The sequence below is a fragment of the Poeciliopsis prolifica genome, unplaced genomic scaffold, assembly GCF_027474105.1.
Source record: "Poeciliopsis prolifica strain line A6 unplaced genomic scaffold, Auburn_PproV2 SCAFFOLD002, whole genome shotgun sequence".
Taxonomy (NCBI): Eukaryota; Metazoa; Chordata; class Actinopteri; order Cyprinodontiformes; family Poeciliidae; genus Poeciliopsis; species Poeciliopsis prolifica.
The window spans coordinates 13,657,852-13,674,564 of record NW_026562377.1 but is presented as its reverse complement, the minus strand read 5'-3'; the positions used below and the strand labels follow the sequence as shown (position 1 = coordinate 13,674,564).

General features: G+C 37.9%; 2 protein-coding genes across 2 annotated transcripts in view; both read right to left on the bottom strand.

Annotated features, from left to right (window-relative positions):
* The window catches only part of p3h2 (prolyl 3-hydroxylase 2), a 46,030-nt gene extending 43,391 nt beyond the window's left edge, over nt 1-2,639 (bottom strand). Inside the window, exon 1 of the mRNA XM_055049738.1 lies at nt 2,167-2,639. Within this exon, the coding sequence (XP_054905713.1) occupies nt 2,167-2,604 (438 nt within the window). The 5' untranslated portion in view covers nt 2,605-2,639. The remainder of the gene's footprint in view (nt 1-2,166) is intronic.
* A 3,528-nt stretch (nt 2,640-6,167) lies between these two features.
* Nucleotides 6,168-9,530, bottom strand: LOC129375491 (claudin-19-like). Its single transcript, XM_055054618.1, has 4 exons — nt 9,211-9,530; nt 8,969-9,133; nt 7,015-7,093; nt 6,168-6,816 (listed from the first exon to the last, which is right to left on the bottom strand). The coding sequence occupies exons 1-4, from the start codon at nt 9,410-9,412 to the stop codon at nt 6,651-6,653; spliced, it is 612 nt and encodes a 203-aa protein (XP_054910593.1). The 5' UTR covers nt 9,413-9,530; the 3' UTR covers nt 6,168-6,650.
* Between the last annotated feature and the right edge of the window lie 7,183 nt (nt 9,531-16,713).

The following is a 16,713-nucleotide window of genomic DNA, read 5'->3' as shown; positions in this document are numbered from 1 at the left end:
CATCTCATGCAAAGTATACTGGCAGAAGAGTGGGAGATGCGAGTTGTGAAAATTTGTGGATGGCCTTGTTTTGGGTGCGTTAGTACGGATCAGTCGGGTGAGAAGAGAACATCCCGCTGGTGGGATCCACATAGACATGCCCGCATCTCCTCAGCTCATAAAGACATCAGCTCACAAGGGGGCCCAAAACAATCTGCTCCAACATTAAAGACACTTCTTCTTCAGACAGATGTTAAAGGCATCACATCCTCTTCACACAGATTAGTTCTATTTTTACAGCTGGCAAAGCATCTGGACATGACTATCCTCAAGTCTAGACATGAGGAGAGCAGACTTTTATGACTAGGTCAGCTCTGCTTTTAGTCTTTCTGTTCCTTTTCAGAAATAAAAGGAGGCTCTGTTTGTCTACAAACAGTGAGAAGACTGATGGTCTGTTGCTGTTTGTGAGAGTCATCAACCCAGTGTGTGAAAGTGATCCACAGCCAGCAGCAAGGGGAAGTCGTCTGGGTCTCAGATACACGTGAAGGAAAAGATGTTAGCTTTCCGGGCAAGCTCCAAGTGGGTTGAAGTGTCGCTTGAACGGCTTTTGTTAGTCATTTACATGCTGTGTAAATGTTCCAGTCTGACCTGAGTCTGAAGCTGACATTTTTGGCTCTCCTCCGTTGTCACTGCCAGGTTTGGACACAAAAGTACAACCACCACATTTTTCCTCTTGCCCACAAAACACGTAAACAAAAACATGCAATTAACCAAATCAGCTCTTTCTACATAAAACCGCATGTAGGAAGACACACCAGAGTGTGAAACTATGCCTCAGTAAACGCTGCTATGTTTGTGTGCTCCTAGGACAAACACGGCAAAAACAACAACAACCACCAAAAGATTTACACACTAGTAAATTTCTCCTGTCTCATCTCTCTGGAGTAGTTCCCATGGCCAAAACTGAACAGAAGGCAAAGGCTGATTGTAAGCGTTGTTTTGGAAATGTGTGTGAGGAGAGAGCAATCAATTGAGCGAAACAGAGAAAGACATCCGCAAACATTTGTTCCAAAGAAGTGAAGCAAGTGTATAATGTGGCACGATATGCAGAATCAAGCTGTTATGATTCATCCACTGAGTGCATAATTGAGAGAGTTCTGGTTTTGATTACATTTAAATGTATTCAGGATGTTTAAAGCAGATGAAAGCTCCAGTGCGGTGACAAACTATTTGCCCCCTTACACAGACTTTGTATGTCATTACTTCTTCACACTCAAATGTTTTAATTACTCAAACAAAGATTATATCTAGACAAAGATAAGCAGTGTAAATACAAACAGGAGTTTTCATATTATTTTAATTACCAAGGGGAAAAGGGATCCAAACCAACCTATGTGAACATTAAACCTGGTCTGAAACCCGGGTGTAGTGATAAACTCAGATTTGAACCTGAGAAACTGCAAAACAGCTGAAACACTGTTTAGAATTGCTTTTGAAACTTTATAAATGAAACATTAATAAATATTCTGATGTGTAATAATGCCACCAGACAAAATGTTTAATTTATGTTTCAGTTGTTGAAAGACATCAGTTGCTGGACCTATTATAGTGACTTTCTTCCTGAATGTTTTGAGACTGTACTGTGTGGTGTTTTGAGATCTTTTAGCCCATCTTCTGTTGTCAAACAGGCTTTGTTTAAGTGAACGTGACTGCACAGATGTGGCGGCTATCTGCATGTGGCTGATCAAATTTAATCAGTGGAAGTTCATTAAAATTAAATCGGGATTTAAGGGGAATTAAAGTTTTAAGACAGGCCAGGTTGGTTAGTGGAAGGTTTTCCACTTTTTTGAGATTCAATAACATGTAGCAAGTCCAGGAGAAAAGCCAGGGATCCCAGTAACATCCCAGTGACTCATTCTGGGGAATCCTGTTTATTTTTACTAAAACTACTCACCTACTTGTTGTATGCACTCAAATTTTCTTTGTCTGATGAAAACAGAAAAAAAAAATCTATAAAAGCCACTTCACTTTACTGTGTGGCTCTGGGTTTATAGTTGTTCTGGCAGCAGGCAAGCAACAAGTGGTGTGCTCTTCTGTGTCTCTACATCACTTTTCTGAGCAGCAGGAACAGCTGATCACAACCAAAGCAATTAGACAACAATAGCTCCCATTCAGTCGCCTCCTTACCTTCTGATAAGCCAGCTGGAGATAGTTGTAGGGGATCCTCCTGTTGAAGTCCTGTATGACCTCATCGCTGACCTTATGCACAGACTGGGTGCCAAGCTTCGCCTCAATGCATGCGTTCATGCACGCAGCCCTGCGCAGCACCACGTCGCAGAAGCGCAGGTCCGAGAAGATTTCGTGAAACGGATGCTGGTCCTGGCACCTCAGCCGGCACCGGACCCGGGCGCGCCGGACGCCCCGGTGGCTGCTGAGCGCTCCCTCCATGTAGCGCACCACGCTCTCATAGTCGCCGCCGTAGAAAGCCTGCACCGCGCTGTCATACAACAGGTCGACCGGCTCCAGAAAGGCAGCCGAGCAGAGCGGCAAGTCGCTGGACAGCAGGAACACAGACAGGATCACCAGCGGACACAAGGTTCCATCCATCCTCTCCATCCAGTCCATTTACAGGCTTCCTCGTAGATCCATTCAGCACGGGAGCAGGGGCGGAAATATTGGCAGAGCACCGGGAACACACATGTTAAGACCCCTCATTGGCTCCATAAACTCCTCCCCCCGCCCCCCAGTGAGATGAATGGCTCGCACACAATCAGGGCTGCTGACCAGCAGACAGGCCAGATGGTGGGAGGCAGAGGAATCCTGCAGGGGGGATAAACACACTGACATACCAACCACAGACATTTATATACCTATTAGAGAATCTATTAACACATTGATAAGTGAGCTTTTTGTTTTTAAAACATCTATGTAAATTTAAATCCTAGTTTTTTTTGTTGTTGTTTTTTTTCCATGAAACTTTTCCTTCTGAAGTCATATGATTAATAAATGAAGTCCTTCTGTGGCTGATTTAATCTAAGCATAAACACAGCTGTTCTTTCAAGGGATGTTTGGAGCGCATTAGTGAACAAACAGCATCATGACGACCAGGAAACACAGCTGAAAGGTCAAGAGGAAGTTGTGGAGAATTTTAAAGTAGGACTGGCTTATGAGAAAATATCCCAAGTTTTCAGCATTTCACTGAACGCGGAACGCACACCAAGCCACGGCCGTGAACCCAGGCTGGAAGAACAACGTGTTGACAGAAAAAGTTCAGCTTATAGAAAACGCAAGAAGACATTATTGGTAATGCAAGCAAAAATATTTTTGCCATGACCACTGAGTCCCCTTCTTTCATAGAAGTATGAAATATAGTCAGAGTTGAACTGAAGATGGTAAATATGAGGCAATACCGGAAGAAAACATGGCAGAAGGAACTTGGGTAGCGTTTCACCTTGTAAAAATAAAGCTAGCGTTGCAATGGACTGACCTAGAGCAAACCCAATTGATGTGTTGCAATGGTCCAGACCTAATGTTAATGATTCGTGGCACAACTTGAAAATCTGTTCTTACAAATATTCTCCAGTCAGTCAAACAGTTTAAGCCAAAAGTCTTGGTGATGTAATTGCAGCAAAATGTGGCTTAATAATTTTTCAAGGCATCTTGGACTTTCTACCAGCCTTCAAGAATTGCTTGATGACCATTGTTTTACACCACTCCCCATTGAGCAACTTACAAAACACTGAGTTTGCAATCTTTCTCAAAGCAAAAATAAATTCTAAACCCCAAACCATTAAAAATACTGTGTTTCTCACTATGAATGTCTTGTATTACAGACTTTCTGTCCTTTTCTTGCTCATGTTTATTGAATTAATTCACAAGGACACACTGAAAGAAGTTTATTCTGGACATTTATAAGCTTCAAGGTAAACTGGGTTCACATGGTTTTCTGCTTCGGACACTTGTCTAATAATGGCACAATGTCTCCCTCAGGCGGTCAAAGTGGGGATATGCAAGTTCCGTAACAATATTACTTTATTACATGTTTCTGTCAGTACAAATATTGGGTCGTGATTGAAAACAATTGATGATCTTCATGTATGAAGGCTGTTTTTGATTATGACAAAATATATTAATATTGAAACCACATGTTGTTGTACAACAATAAGGTGGGTAAAGTAACCAAAAACTACATCGTATTCAAACAAAAGTGAATATAAATTACTTTACTTAAAAAATAATTTCACAACTTTTCAAAGTTTTCAAGAATTTATTTGTGAATATTATGTCGACTTTCTGCTTACAGCTATTGAAGACACAATGTTTAGGATTAAAATATTACATCAGACCAAAAGAAAACATATTTATTAAACACATATCATCTTGATGTTTGATATCTGTTTATTTGTCAATCTGACAAATGAATCTGATCAGCAGGAATATATATATGCACTGAAGGTCATGCTATTTAACTCTGTCTCAGGCTTTTACCCTTTTATATAGTTTGGAAGCAGATTTTAAACTCACAATGATTCAACCACTGGGTGGCAGTGAAGCAAATCAGTACTTTTTCTTGTTAAAAAGGCATTCACTGCACATTTATTCACTCTTAGGAATGAAATAAACATTGACAGACCATCCCAAATCAAATATTGCAATACAACGTTATAAAAGTCTGTCACATTATTGTCCTTAAGCACAGCTGATCTGGAAGAAAATTATTATTTTCTATTTAACACAAACATTCAGAGAAAGAAAAAATTTTCCTTTATGACCCAGCATGTACAAGTGGGTTTTTAATAACATTATGTTTTATATATCGATATTAAATAATCTATAATCACTATAGTCATTATGCTTGATACATGTTTTCTGTGAGGTTAATTTGCTTTGGGTACTTGCACTCAGAATGGACTGCTGAGATAAACAGAGCCTAAGTGGTATTTCTACTGTGATTATGTTGTTTTTGCACAAAAGCTTCATTTTTTTCCCACATGTTTCAGAGACTTGGACAGTTTTGATTTACCTCACTTTTTACACAATAAAAGACGACATCAAGGTGTTTTTTTTTTTTTTTTACGTCATTAAAAAAACAGGCAGAAGAAAATGGCATTGATATCACACAAAACATCATTTTAGCCCATTATTTTCTTCCTGCTGTGCCCACTGTTTCTTGGAAATCAGGAAGGGCTGACCATAATCAGACTCCGTCAAGGAGAGGGCCAGTCCCATGAAACACAGCCTTCCTGCTGAAAGCACAAGGCGACTGAGTTCTGTTATTTTAGCAAAGACACTGTAGCATTTCTTTCAACTGAGAGAATAGACGCATATTTGAAGAGACCTGAAATGAATTATAATTAAATCGCTAGTTCTAATTTTACCATGGAGGGTATTTATGAATCCATTACACTGCTAAATATAAATTGCAAGTTGAATTTTGTTTCCCAGGGTTCTGTTTTCGTTCTAAATTTTTCTTTTTATGTTCTAAAGATGATGTGATAATTTCAATCTTTTACAGCAACTTTCTGGAAGTCACACATTTCAGAGTTGGTCTTTCTTTACGACTTTCTTCAGTTTTCTGTGTTGTCTGAAAGGAAGGCAAATAGAAACTAGGTCATGCAGATAGATTTGTTATTCTTCTGATAGCCCAACTCATTTGGATGCTGATACCATAAAGTATGAAGATGTTGAAGTGACAATACAAATTACAGGAAGGAAATTGCCTCTGTGTGGGAAAAGCTCTGATTGCTGGTGCATGAGTTCTTCGCACGTTCATTGCTACTTTTGGTTTTCTAAAAAGTTATACATTTGCCACGCTAGAGCACCATCTTAACTTATAAAATGTTATTTTAGAAAAGCTTAATTTCCTTAAAAAAAAAACACTGAATGCAAAATAAACACATTTAAGTGGATCTCATGAAAAAAGTAAAAAAATAAAAAAAAGAGTTCATGTCAAATAATGCCAAAATGGCAAACTATGGGACATGTTACATTTATATAACTGTTCATAACCAGGCCCTACTTATTTATGGTAAACATTCTAAAATATCACTGCAAACAATGTTTTTTTATATATATATATATAAATAAATTGACAAAACAGCCAAACACATAATCAAGTTTTTTCTTTATTTCTGAAAAAATACAAAATTAAGAAGGAATAAGAGTGTAATGCAACACCATATCCATCATCATATTTATTCTATTACTAGCACATTTAGGCTTTCCTTGGAATATTTATGTTTTTTACATTGGCTTTAAAAAACAATTTCCACTTAAACCACTGTGCTGAAAACGAGATCAAAACAATCATAAAAATAGTTTTATTTTTAAACTGGGTCGCCTCTCAGACTGATATACAGAGTAATGTAGTGCTTAAATATTAGAAACATCCATGTACAAGAGCAATAATATAAAACTATGAGACATGTAATTAACAAATGCAGAACATATTGACAGTGTGACATCAGTGTGAGGCTGAACAGAAGGTACAGCAAATTTTACAAAACAGCAAGGAAACAGGGGAAAGGTGGAGAGAATCCATATGATCGTACAAAATGTCATCGTATCAAAGTCAAACTTTCAATATTGCAATTTTTTTTTTTACATTTATACATCTGAAAGTGGGACACAATGTATAGATATCCCACCGTGGGATAACTATGCAAACTTTTCTAGACGTAATTGGACTTTGCAGTGGAGAGAAGCTGATTGGTGCTGCTTATGGACTCCGATGAGCCACTAAACCCCCAACATCTCCGTAAGCTCAGGATCACTCCACCGAGCACAGTGAAGAATCCACCCGCCCAGCTGACGAACACTGCGTGACCAAATTCTCTGCTGCAAAGACAAAGACACACACACACACACACACACACACACACACACACACACACACACACACACACACACACACACACACACACACACACACACACACACACACACACACACATGTTTAGGTGCACATTTGCTCATCAACTGTGTGCTTTTGTTTGTGTGTTCTGTGTGAGTCAGTCACTCTTCTCTTGTTCTTACTTTTGGAGTCGATGTGCCTTTTCGTTGACCTCAACCATCCTACTGACGTACCAGGAGGTAACAATGATGGTCAAGGCGCCTGAGTTAAGAAAAATATTGTTAAAAAGTGTTATCTGCAGTCATGTCTGTGCTTAATTTGTTCATGATTAATATAAAATAAAAGGAAAACAAAAAGAAAACAATGTTTTAAATGTTTTTAAATGAATAACGGAATGGATCGAAAACAATATTTAGAAGCTTTTGAATTGATTAATCATGGTCATTATTTTTTCCATTTAAACCAATTTTAGTTGATGATTGAATAGATAAACAGACTTATAAGATTTATACCGAGATGAAAACTCGAAGCTCTTCAAGCTAATATTAGGAAGCTAAAATTTATTAGCTTCCTAATATATATTTATTGGTCATAATTGTACAGATCTAGACCCAGTTCCATTTAAAATATCTAAACAAGCAAGTAAACTGGCATTTTTGAACTTCACAGTCTAAGTTGAATAACTATGTGGAGGCAAAAGAGGTAAATAAATCTTTATTTTACATATACATTATTTAAGCCATGTTCAGTAATTGAAGTGTTTAGCCTCAGCAGCGCTATTAAACTTTAAACACTTTTCACAACAGAACACTTTCAGGCCGGCTGAGTTTCTACTTTGTTCTTCTCTAGTTAATATTATTTTATTCTGGTTTTGTTTACATTTCCATAACAAGGAAGGAATACTTAGTTAAGAGGTTTTCATTGATGTATTTATGTATTTTTGTCTTTTATCACCACTGATTAATCACGGTAAACAAGGTTAAAAGCAGAAAAACATTTTGGATTGAAAGCATGCTGATGGAGCGACAATGACTGAGTGTGGGCGCTTTATCAGCTTTTTGCTCTCTCACCTTGTTGGGATTTTTATGGCATCCAAGATATTTTTGATTTTAGCTTTTAAATGTCAACATTCTGTTGCAATTACTACCTTTGGTTTACTCTAAACAAATGCTGTTTGACTTTCCTTACACTCATGGTGTCCCTGTGTAGCGATATATTAAATATATTGCAATCATTTGCAACATCTAATATCAGCTCATTTGAAGACTAGTAATACATACGTTTACATTTAACCATTTTTAACTGGGATGATGCATGAACCACCACATCAGAAGAAAAAAAAAACACTGCTAGACTTGTTTTCAAAAATCCTGATAACAAAAACACAAACAGTTCCCTAATGGCCTGATATGCAAAAGAAAAGTTTTTCAAATAACTTGGCAGGTACATTAAGAACTAAATGAATAGGTATCTATAATATCAGGTAACATTCACATCTCTGTTCATTGTTGAATAGCCAATTTATAGTTTAATCAGTCTAGTGCTGCATAATAGACACTAAAGTCAGTTCCTTTGGACAGCAGCAGTGTTAAAGACAGAATTTCATATAGTGCACAGCACCAAAGAGCGTCCATCCACCATCCACTGGAAATATAAGTTACTTTATATATTTCATTCACAACCAGTGCTCTAATTGGTCCCACTGACCCAAGTCCATGCCACCCTGATCATGGAGCCGATTTATCCATTTCAAAAACCTCCATTACACAGAATAAGCAAGTTATTCTGTGTAATGGAGAATTACACAGAATAATTCTCCATTACACAGAGAATTACATTTTACTACAGTAGTTGCAGTAAAAAGTTGCAACTACTGACCACTGGTGTAAATTTATTACTTATTATCAAGTTGTCATTATTTAGTGATCTTATTTCCAAGGAGAAATAATAATTGAGAAACAAAGACACCAATCAGCGATCATCACTTTCCTTAAAATGATTTTGACAAAAAAAAATCACATAGTTTCTTCCAATATATATATATATATATATATATATATATATATATATATATATATTATATTTTTTAGGTATATTTGTTTAAATAAACAATATATTCAGTCATGTTATTCCTACCAGCGACTATGAACAGTCCTCCTCCGCAGACAGCTGCTTTGACTTTGCTCTGTGGCAAGGCATCTATGAAGCGAGTGCACTTCATTCCCAGTATGGAGACAATGAGCGCCATGGCGGAGAGGAAGAGGCTGACCAGCATCAGTGCTCTAGTGACCTGGACCTCAACTGCAGGACTACAAAGCAGAAAGCTGAAGCGGGTTACTCTGAAGTGGAACAGCTCATCGACAAGCGCTGAAACCTACTTGGGAGTTTCAGTAGGTACTTGTAGTTTTCGCAGGTGGTCCTCTCCGAGGTGCCGCTGCAGGACATCCACAGACCGTCATAGGTGCGGTGCTTTGCCTGAGTCTCCTTTCCCCACTCGACCATGAACGTAGCGGCAATAGTTGCAGAAACTCCAACTAAGGAGAGGAGAAAACCGACGATCTGCAGTGCAGAGCTGGCCATCCTGTCCAGGTGAAAGCGTAAAAAAAAAACTGAAGAAATGTTTTGGTAAAGTCAGTGGTCGCTTAGTGTCTGCCTCCTGAAAGACGCTCTAATTGCTCAGTGGACGCCTCTATTTAAAGACCTGGACTCATGACGCATTAGAGGCTCACAGTCCACTGGTGATTGGGGGTAAACATGTCTTCCGGAAGTCTCATCAAATCAAATGATGGACGATGTGGAAAACGCGCAGACGCTGTTGAAAATCCACTTGAAAGTTCATTCAGAGTGCATGACTGCAAATAAAGAAGTTATAAAGAAAACCGCGGAAAAGACAGGAAGTGTACGAAAAGGCACGAATGAGTAACCCATTCATTAAAGACACATTGATGCCCAAATGCAAAACAAGCTAAAAGTGAAATAATGCTGGCTTTACATTTTGACACAACTGAATTGAATTCTGCTTCTGAACTTATTTGTTCCAACATTGAGGAGCAGAAACACTAAACTGCTTTTATCACTTCTACAAATTTGCTCCCTAAAAATTAATTGTAATTCCTCTTTAGTGCAATCCACAACAGCATGCTTGTGTTTATACAAGTGAAGTCTTCATTTTTTCCAGTGGTTATCTGATTATTTGACCATATTTGGTGAGGAGGATGCCAGTTTGTAAACAATTGTATGTGGTTCGTAGATTGTAATCATTCTCCACCCTTTCCAGAAACAATTTTCCATCAAAACATTTTTTTTTTCTCGTGGCTGTGTTTAATCTGCAGCTTTTCTCTAGAATTACTGATCATTCTCTACACCACCATTGTTAAACAAGGTCTCCCCTACAATTAAAAATGTTTTTTTCCCCTCTGCTGTACGCCTGCGTTCAGCAGACTTTACCAGATGGTAGATGACAATATCAGGAAATCTGCTGTGTGTATGTGTTGAGAATGTGTGTTTACAACTCTTCCAATCCAGGAAGGAGGTCTTTCTTTCATTGAACAGGTGCAACTATGTTTTCAAAAATTCATTTAAAGAAAAACACCTCATATTATGTCAGTCATTTGTCCACCTATGTGTGTAAGAAAGTAGGCTCATTCCTCAGTCTGAAGGACTTAAAGGAACAATGACAAACAAAGTCAGTGATATCCAGCAATATGAAAAAGGATTTCAAAGCCATTTCTGAGGCGTTGGGACTCCAATGAACCACAGTCAGTGCCATTTTTTATAAATGGCAAAAATGAAACAGTGCTAAAACTTCCCAGACTTTACCATCCGACCACAATCACACAGACCAACCAAAATAACTCAGACTGACATCTAATACACAGTGGACCTCACTTATCTGAGTTAATGTCTGTGGTCATGATTCAACAAAACACATTGAGGAGAGGCCATTTTCCATGTAATGTACTCCACTTCCTGCAATGCCAGTAATATCTACCGTACTACTAGTATCTTGCAGTAAATCCTCCGGCCCCAATTTCAGTATCTCGATAAATGTCTTATCTAAAAATTTTTTTTTGTTTTTTTTTCTGGAGATGTAAATAAGTATGCCACCAAATTGCACTAAAACAAGCCAGATTACACTATTTAAAAGCAACATCTGTTGAATGATGACACACTGCTTTCTGCTAACTTGAATTGCTGCAGAAGTTTATTATTATCAACTAACTTAGATGTTTTCCTCCCCTTTTCAGTATCTGAACAGTGTTATAAAACCTCACTTCCCCAAATCCTAAGACAGTCATCTGAACAGTTCTTATAGCTCTATCACTGTTATCATGTTTTGAGTCAATTAGGGATTTAACTTTACATTGTGAAAGTTAAAAAGTCCCATTATAGACAAAACTTACCTGATTATGTTGCCTGATCAGCAGTTACACCCACTAAATTATGTTATTTAGCGACAGGATGTTTGGGGAAATGATGCTGCAAAAATAGTCCAGAACATGGGAGTCAGTGCTGTTTCAGTCCACATCTATAACAAAGCTTTCTTTCTGTTCATTAAATAAGAGAACTTAAGTCTCTGTATGTGATCAAAGTGAAAATTAAAATCTTAGCATCGAGCTTAAGTAGACCAAATCATAAACAGTTTAACAAAAGAAAAACAAATCACTGATTTTGATGGCAAAATAGCAACCTTTCTTTAAATTATATTTGAGTTTAAGCTTAAAAAAATAACTGAAAGGTGTTACTTAAAAAGAGTTTAAGGTAGTCTGCAAAAATAAAGCGCAAGTGAAGAAGTAATTGCCCTCAGTACATATTACTTTTGTGTACTGCTATAAAAAACAATCTCCAAATATAAGCTCTCTGTCCTTGAGGACATTTTTGTAGTAATGGCTTCTTCTTCTCTTTGTGTCTTTTAGCTCATGTTGATACAGAACAATGACATTCTCTTGCAATCTCATTCAGCATCTTCACTATTTTTGTATTTTTTTGCTTGTCTGTTGTTTATTTGTTAGTTTTTTATGCTTTTGTTCTTGCTTTTGTCCTCTCTGAGACACAAAACCCTTGACTTTCCCACACAACAGTAAGGCCTCTGCATTCACATGCTGTTTTTACTTGGATTTAATTGTTTTAACAGATGAAAGTGGCTCCTCAGGCATCTGGGTATCGTGTCCAATGATGAACCTGACATGTGGACGTCCACATTTCTTTTCCTGACATCTGGGCTGACTTCTTTTGATTTTCCTCGAGTGACGCACGAGGAAGCAGTGTGTTTGAGGTATTGTCTTAAATTACATTCACAGGTGCGCTGCCTCCATTTAACTCAACGGCTGTGATTTAACCTGTCAGAAACTTGCTAAGCCATGACATCACACCTGGGCTTTGCCAAACTGTTTAAATCCATAATAATTGTAAATCATGAAAAATGTGAGACTTTGAAGAAAATAAAATAGGATAGCTTGATTTGACAAAAAAGGTTACATGTTTTTTACTGTGCTTGTGAACATCCATCAAATTCAACAAAATAGGGTTGAAGAACTGAAATCTCAAGTTCAATTAGAAGGAAATACAAACTAAAGAACAAACAAAAGAAAGGCAAAAGGAAAAAAGTGCAAAACTACATATTGGTTCCCCGTGTTTGATAAGAATAAGTAGTCCGTAATTTATAAACTGGTGAGTGTTTCTCTGGATTCTTGTTCTGATAAAACTAAATGTTGGTTCTCCATGTTTGGACTCGTGGGTGTTGTGGACGGGAGTTTTCTTTATTCCTCTGAACTGGTCCTTGCAGGACTTCCTATCAGTGGTACCTCATGCGTCATGGTGAGCAAACGGAGCAAGTGGACGTCTGGGAGGAGATTCAGCTGCATTGTAGTTCAGTTGTGAGAACAGGAGCAAACCATTTGAGTTAATTACACATGTATAGCTGCTCAGTTAACTTATTTATTAGAGAAATAGTGGAACTAAGCAGTGAGTTCAAGTTGTGTGCCTTCCTGTTTATCTGTTGTGTGTTTTAGAAATATGACTTCACTACAAATGCCAAAGTTTGTCATTTCAGCCAGAAATGTAATGATTTTTTTTTCATAGAGGTTACTGAAAAACGTAAATAACCATGAGTCGATCCACATACCAGAGAATTATCTGAAGCAGTAGATGCACATATTGTGCAAACACATACATTTTTAGAATGACACGCCATCTAGTGGCCTGTCCAAAAACCAAAGGTCTGTGGCAGGACTCAGCAGGTTGAGACACCTGGCAGAAAACTTTATTTCTTTATTGGGAAATTACTGTAATAGCAAATTGTTTAATCTTTAATAGATAGATAGATAGATAGATAGATAGATAGATAGATAGATAGATAGATAGATAGATAGATAGATAGATAGATAGATAGATAGATAGATAGATAGATAGATAGATAGATATAGATAGATAGATAGATAGATAGATAGATAGATAGATAGATAGATAGATAGATAGATAGATAGATAGATAGATAGATAGATAGATAGATAGATAGATAGATAGATAGATAGATAGAAAGAAACAAAGAAAAAAAAAGAAACAAAGAAAGGAGGGATCAGGAAAGGCTTTCATCTGACTGCCGTTAAGCTCATTTCTCTGGAACTGTAGAATCTGTCTGACCTGTCAGACAGGTGTTCGTCTTTATGGCTGCATTCCATTTCTGTGCTGTGGTAAATGTACGCTGTACAGACAGTTTTTTCCATCATGTTTTCTCAGACCTTCATCGTTGTCACAGTTTTCCACATTACATCTACACATGTCACTAATGAAACTTTATGGATTCATCAGAACTCTGGTTATCGTTTAAGGAACTGCCAGATCCTCTGCTCCGCCTGAAGAAAACCGTGTCCACAGTATGATGCTGCCATCACCATGTTTCAGTGTGGGAATGATGTGTTTAGGGTGATGCACTGCATCAGTTTCAAACCAAACAACATTTTGCGTTTAGACCAAAAAGTTCAGTTTTGGCCCGTCGAACCAGAGCACCTTTGTCTATATGTTTGGTGTGTTTGAGGCCTCTCATCATTTCCTCAGAAGCTGTTTTCTTGCCACAGTAAAGGTTGAGTCTGTGAATGGTGCATCTGATACCTCTATTGTATAAAGATTTCCCCAGTTTCCCCAAAGTTACCTTGGGCCCGTGGCTGTTTCGCTGGTTAATGTTTCTGTTTGACAATTTTGGTGGTTTTGCTGTATTGCCATACTCTTTCCATTTTCAGATAATGGATTAAACAGAGGTCTATGAAATGCTAATTTATGACATAACCTTACTTGTAATTTGTTCTTTGATAATGTTCTCTGGAAAACCTTTGAGGTTTTTCTCAGAGTTGGTATGCATACTAACTTTGAGAATAAAAGATACATGGGTGGAGCTTTGAAACTCGAGTCAAGTTGTACACCACATTTTATTCAGGGGTATCACTATAAAGGAGGCATTTCATTTTTACTAGTACATTTGTTTAAATAATGAAAACGTAAATATATTCCTCTTTCCACTTCACCTTTAAGCGCTGCAGCAATATTGTATTAACTACACCACAGCTGGGGGGTGTTGTACTGGTGCATGTCTCCGCTGACTGGTTGCTTCCAACTACTGGCCTCTCCAGCTGACTAACATCCTAAAATAATTTGATTCCTTGTCATTTTGTGCATGCCTCAACAAAACTCCAGTGAATTGCCTTGGCATGTATAGAAGCGGTGACTCCCAGCGTTTGCTGGGGCTGGCTGCCACTCCAAACCAGTCCGATGTCATTCCTGCATCAGGCACAGCTCTGGCTGCCTCAAGGCCAAACGGCTGGGAGATTCTGTGTCGGCGTACGTTCAGGTCGTCACACACATCAGCAGTCAGGATGGGCTTCTCAACGTCTGTAGATCAGCTTCAGACTTAAAAACCTACCGATGTTTAAAATGACAGAATAACAAAGCAAAAATGTTGCCGGTATTGGAGGAAAATAAACACTTTAAGATGAGAAAATACAAAGTGGATGTTCAAATGTGTGTTGTAGATACAGTGCCCAGAAGAATGACTTCCACTCTTTTAGGTTTCTTCTGCTTTTACAATTCTTTTTTTCTTTTTTGGCAAATTTTACTTTGAGGTAAAAATGATACTGGGTCTATGTTAAAAAGTAATCAGTCCATCTGATATCTGGTTGGGCCACTTTTAGCATAAACAACTGACATCCAGCATTTCTGACACTGGTGACGAGTCTCTTAGCAAATATTTTGACACATTTTGGCAGAATGTCTGGCTATGATTTTTTATTATTATTTATGAAAGAAAAAGAAAAACTCCATTGTGATTGAGAATTTTTTCACAATGGTGACCTGACCAATAAAGGCAGTAGCACACATCAAGACCAATAGACAATCACACAAAGAAGTACAGTAGTTATCACAGTACTAATTTTAAATGTAAGAGCACGTTTGACATTATTATTATGCCTGGTTATCTATCAATGCAGTCTTTACTCCAGTTTTCTGCAGCCTGACCAGTTTTAAATTCACATTAGATCATCTCACTCTGATTTGGGTCTGCACTTCAGCCAGACAAATCCACAACTCTCATCTTCCTGTATTATCCAACACCACATACAGAAATAACATGATTATTGCAGCATTCTGGGAGCATTCTTATGCATGAAGACATTTGTAAAAAATAACAGTATTTAGAAGGGACGACATATATATTTTGAAAATAAAATATATATATATTTTTTTATTTTTTTTAATGTAAACAATGCATAAGAACTTTAAGTCTACCTATCAGTCTACTGTAATTTGAAACTTGAGTAAGCAAAGCACCAAGACTGGCTGTAGCTGATGGACCCACATCTTCCTAAAGCCGGACTTGACCAGGTACCTGTTATGGTATTTGCTCCAGCCTTTTCCAAAAAATTGTGGATGTGTCACTGGGTAGAGACAAACCCTGAAGCTTTGAAGCAAAAACGTTTTGTTTCACGTTTTGGTCTTGCTGATTGACTCTCATTATGTCAAAGTCAATTTTGACAATGAAGGTTATGTGTCAGATTATGTCTTTACTTGAAACATATTAGTCTAATATGTTTAATGCAATGACTGAAGGGAGTCTTCAAATGTAATTGCACATTTTAAGTCGTTGTGGTATTTAATTGTCTCTTTTTTTACAAAAGCAGAGTGTGGGTTTGCTCTGCAGAGGGCTGGATCACATCTGACATGGCAGTTCCCCGACTCCCTCCACCGGTTTTTCCTGAAGATGCGCCCGAGGCATTATCAGAGCGAGAAGAAGGAACTAAACCTACATAAGTAAACATCAGTATCAAGCCTCTCTTTCACTTTACGCAGTCACGTAAAAAACATTTGACAAGGAGGAAGACTGTCAAGGGTTTCTTCTTTTTTTTTTTCATGAAGGACTTTCATTTTGATACTTAGACAGAAACCTGTGAGGTAGGTAATTAGCAGTTAAACCCCCTCCAGCTTCTCTCACTCCCTCTCCAAACAGTGGGTGTGTCTTCGTGTCTGAACACGGCGTGCTGCAGTTGACAGACGGCTGTACTCACATTTCTACCTGCCAGGTGAGACACGGGAAAATGGCCTGTCCTCCCTGCTTATTGCGCTCCCCTTTCTACAGAACCTAAACCATCAGATGATTCCCACCAGGACAGGTGAGCTGATTTACCTCTGAATTTTATTTCTCCTTATCACCATTAAGGTCGCTCAGTTTGCAAGGGGAACACCTGCTGCAGCTGATTTATTGTAGCATAAAAAGATGAGTTTGAGCTTGAATAAATATTTGTTTGAATATCTTCTGCTATTTGCTTTAGTGACAGCAAAGAAAAGGACGATCACACACACGCTTATGCATATGGTGTTAAAACAAAATCCCT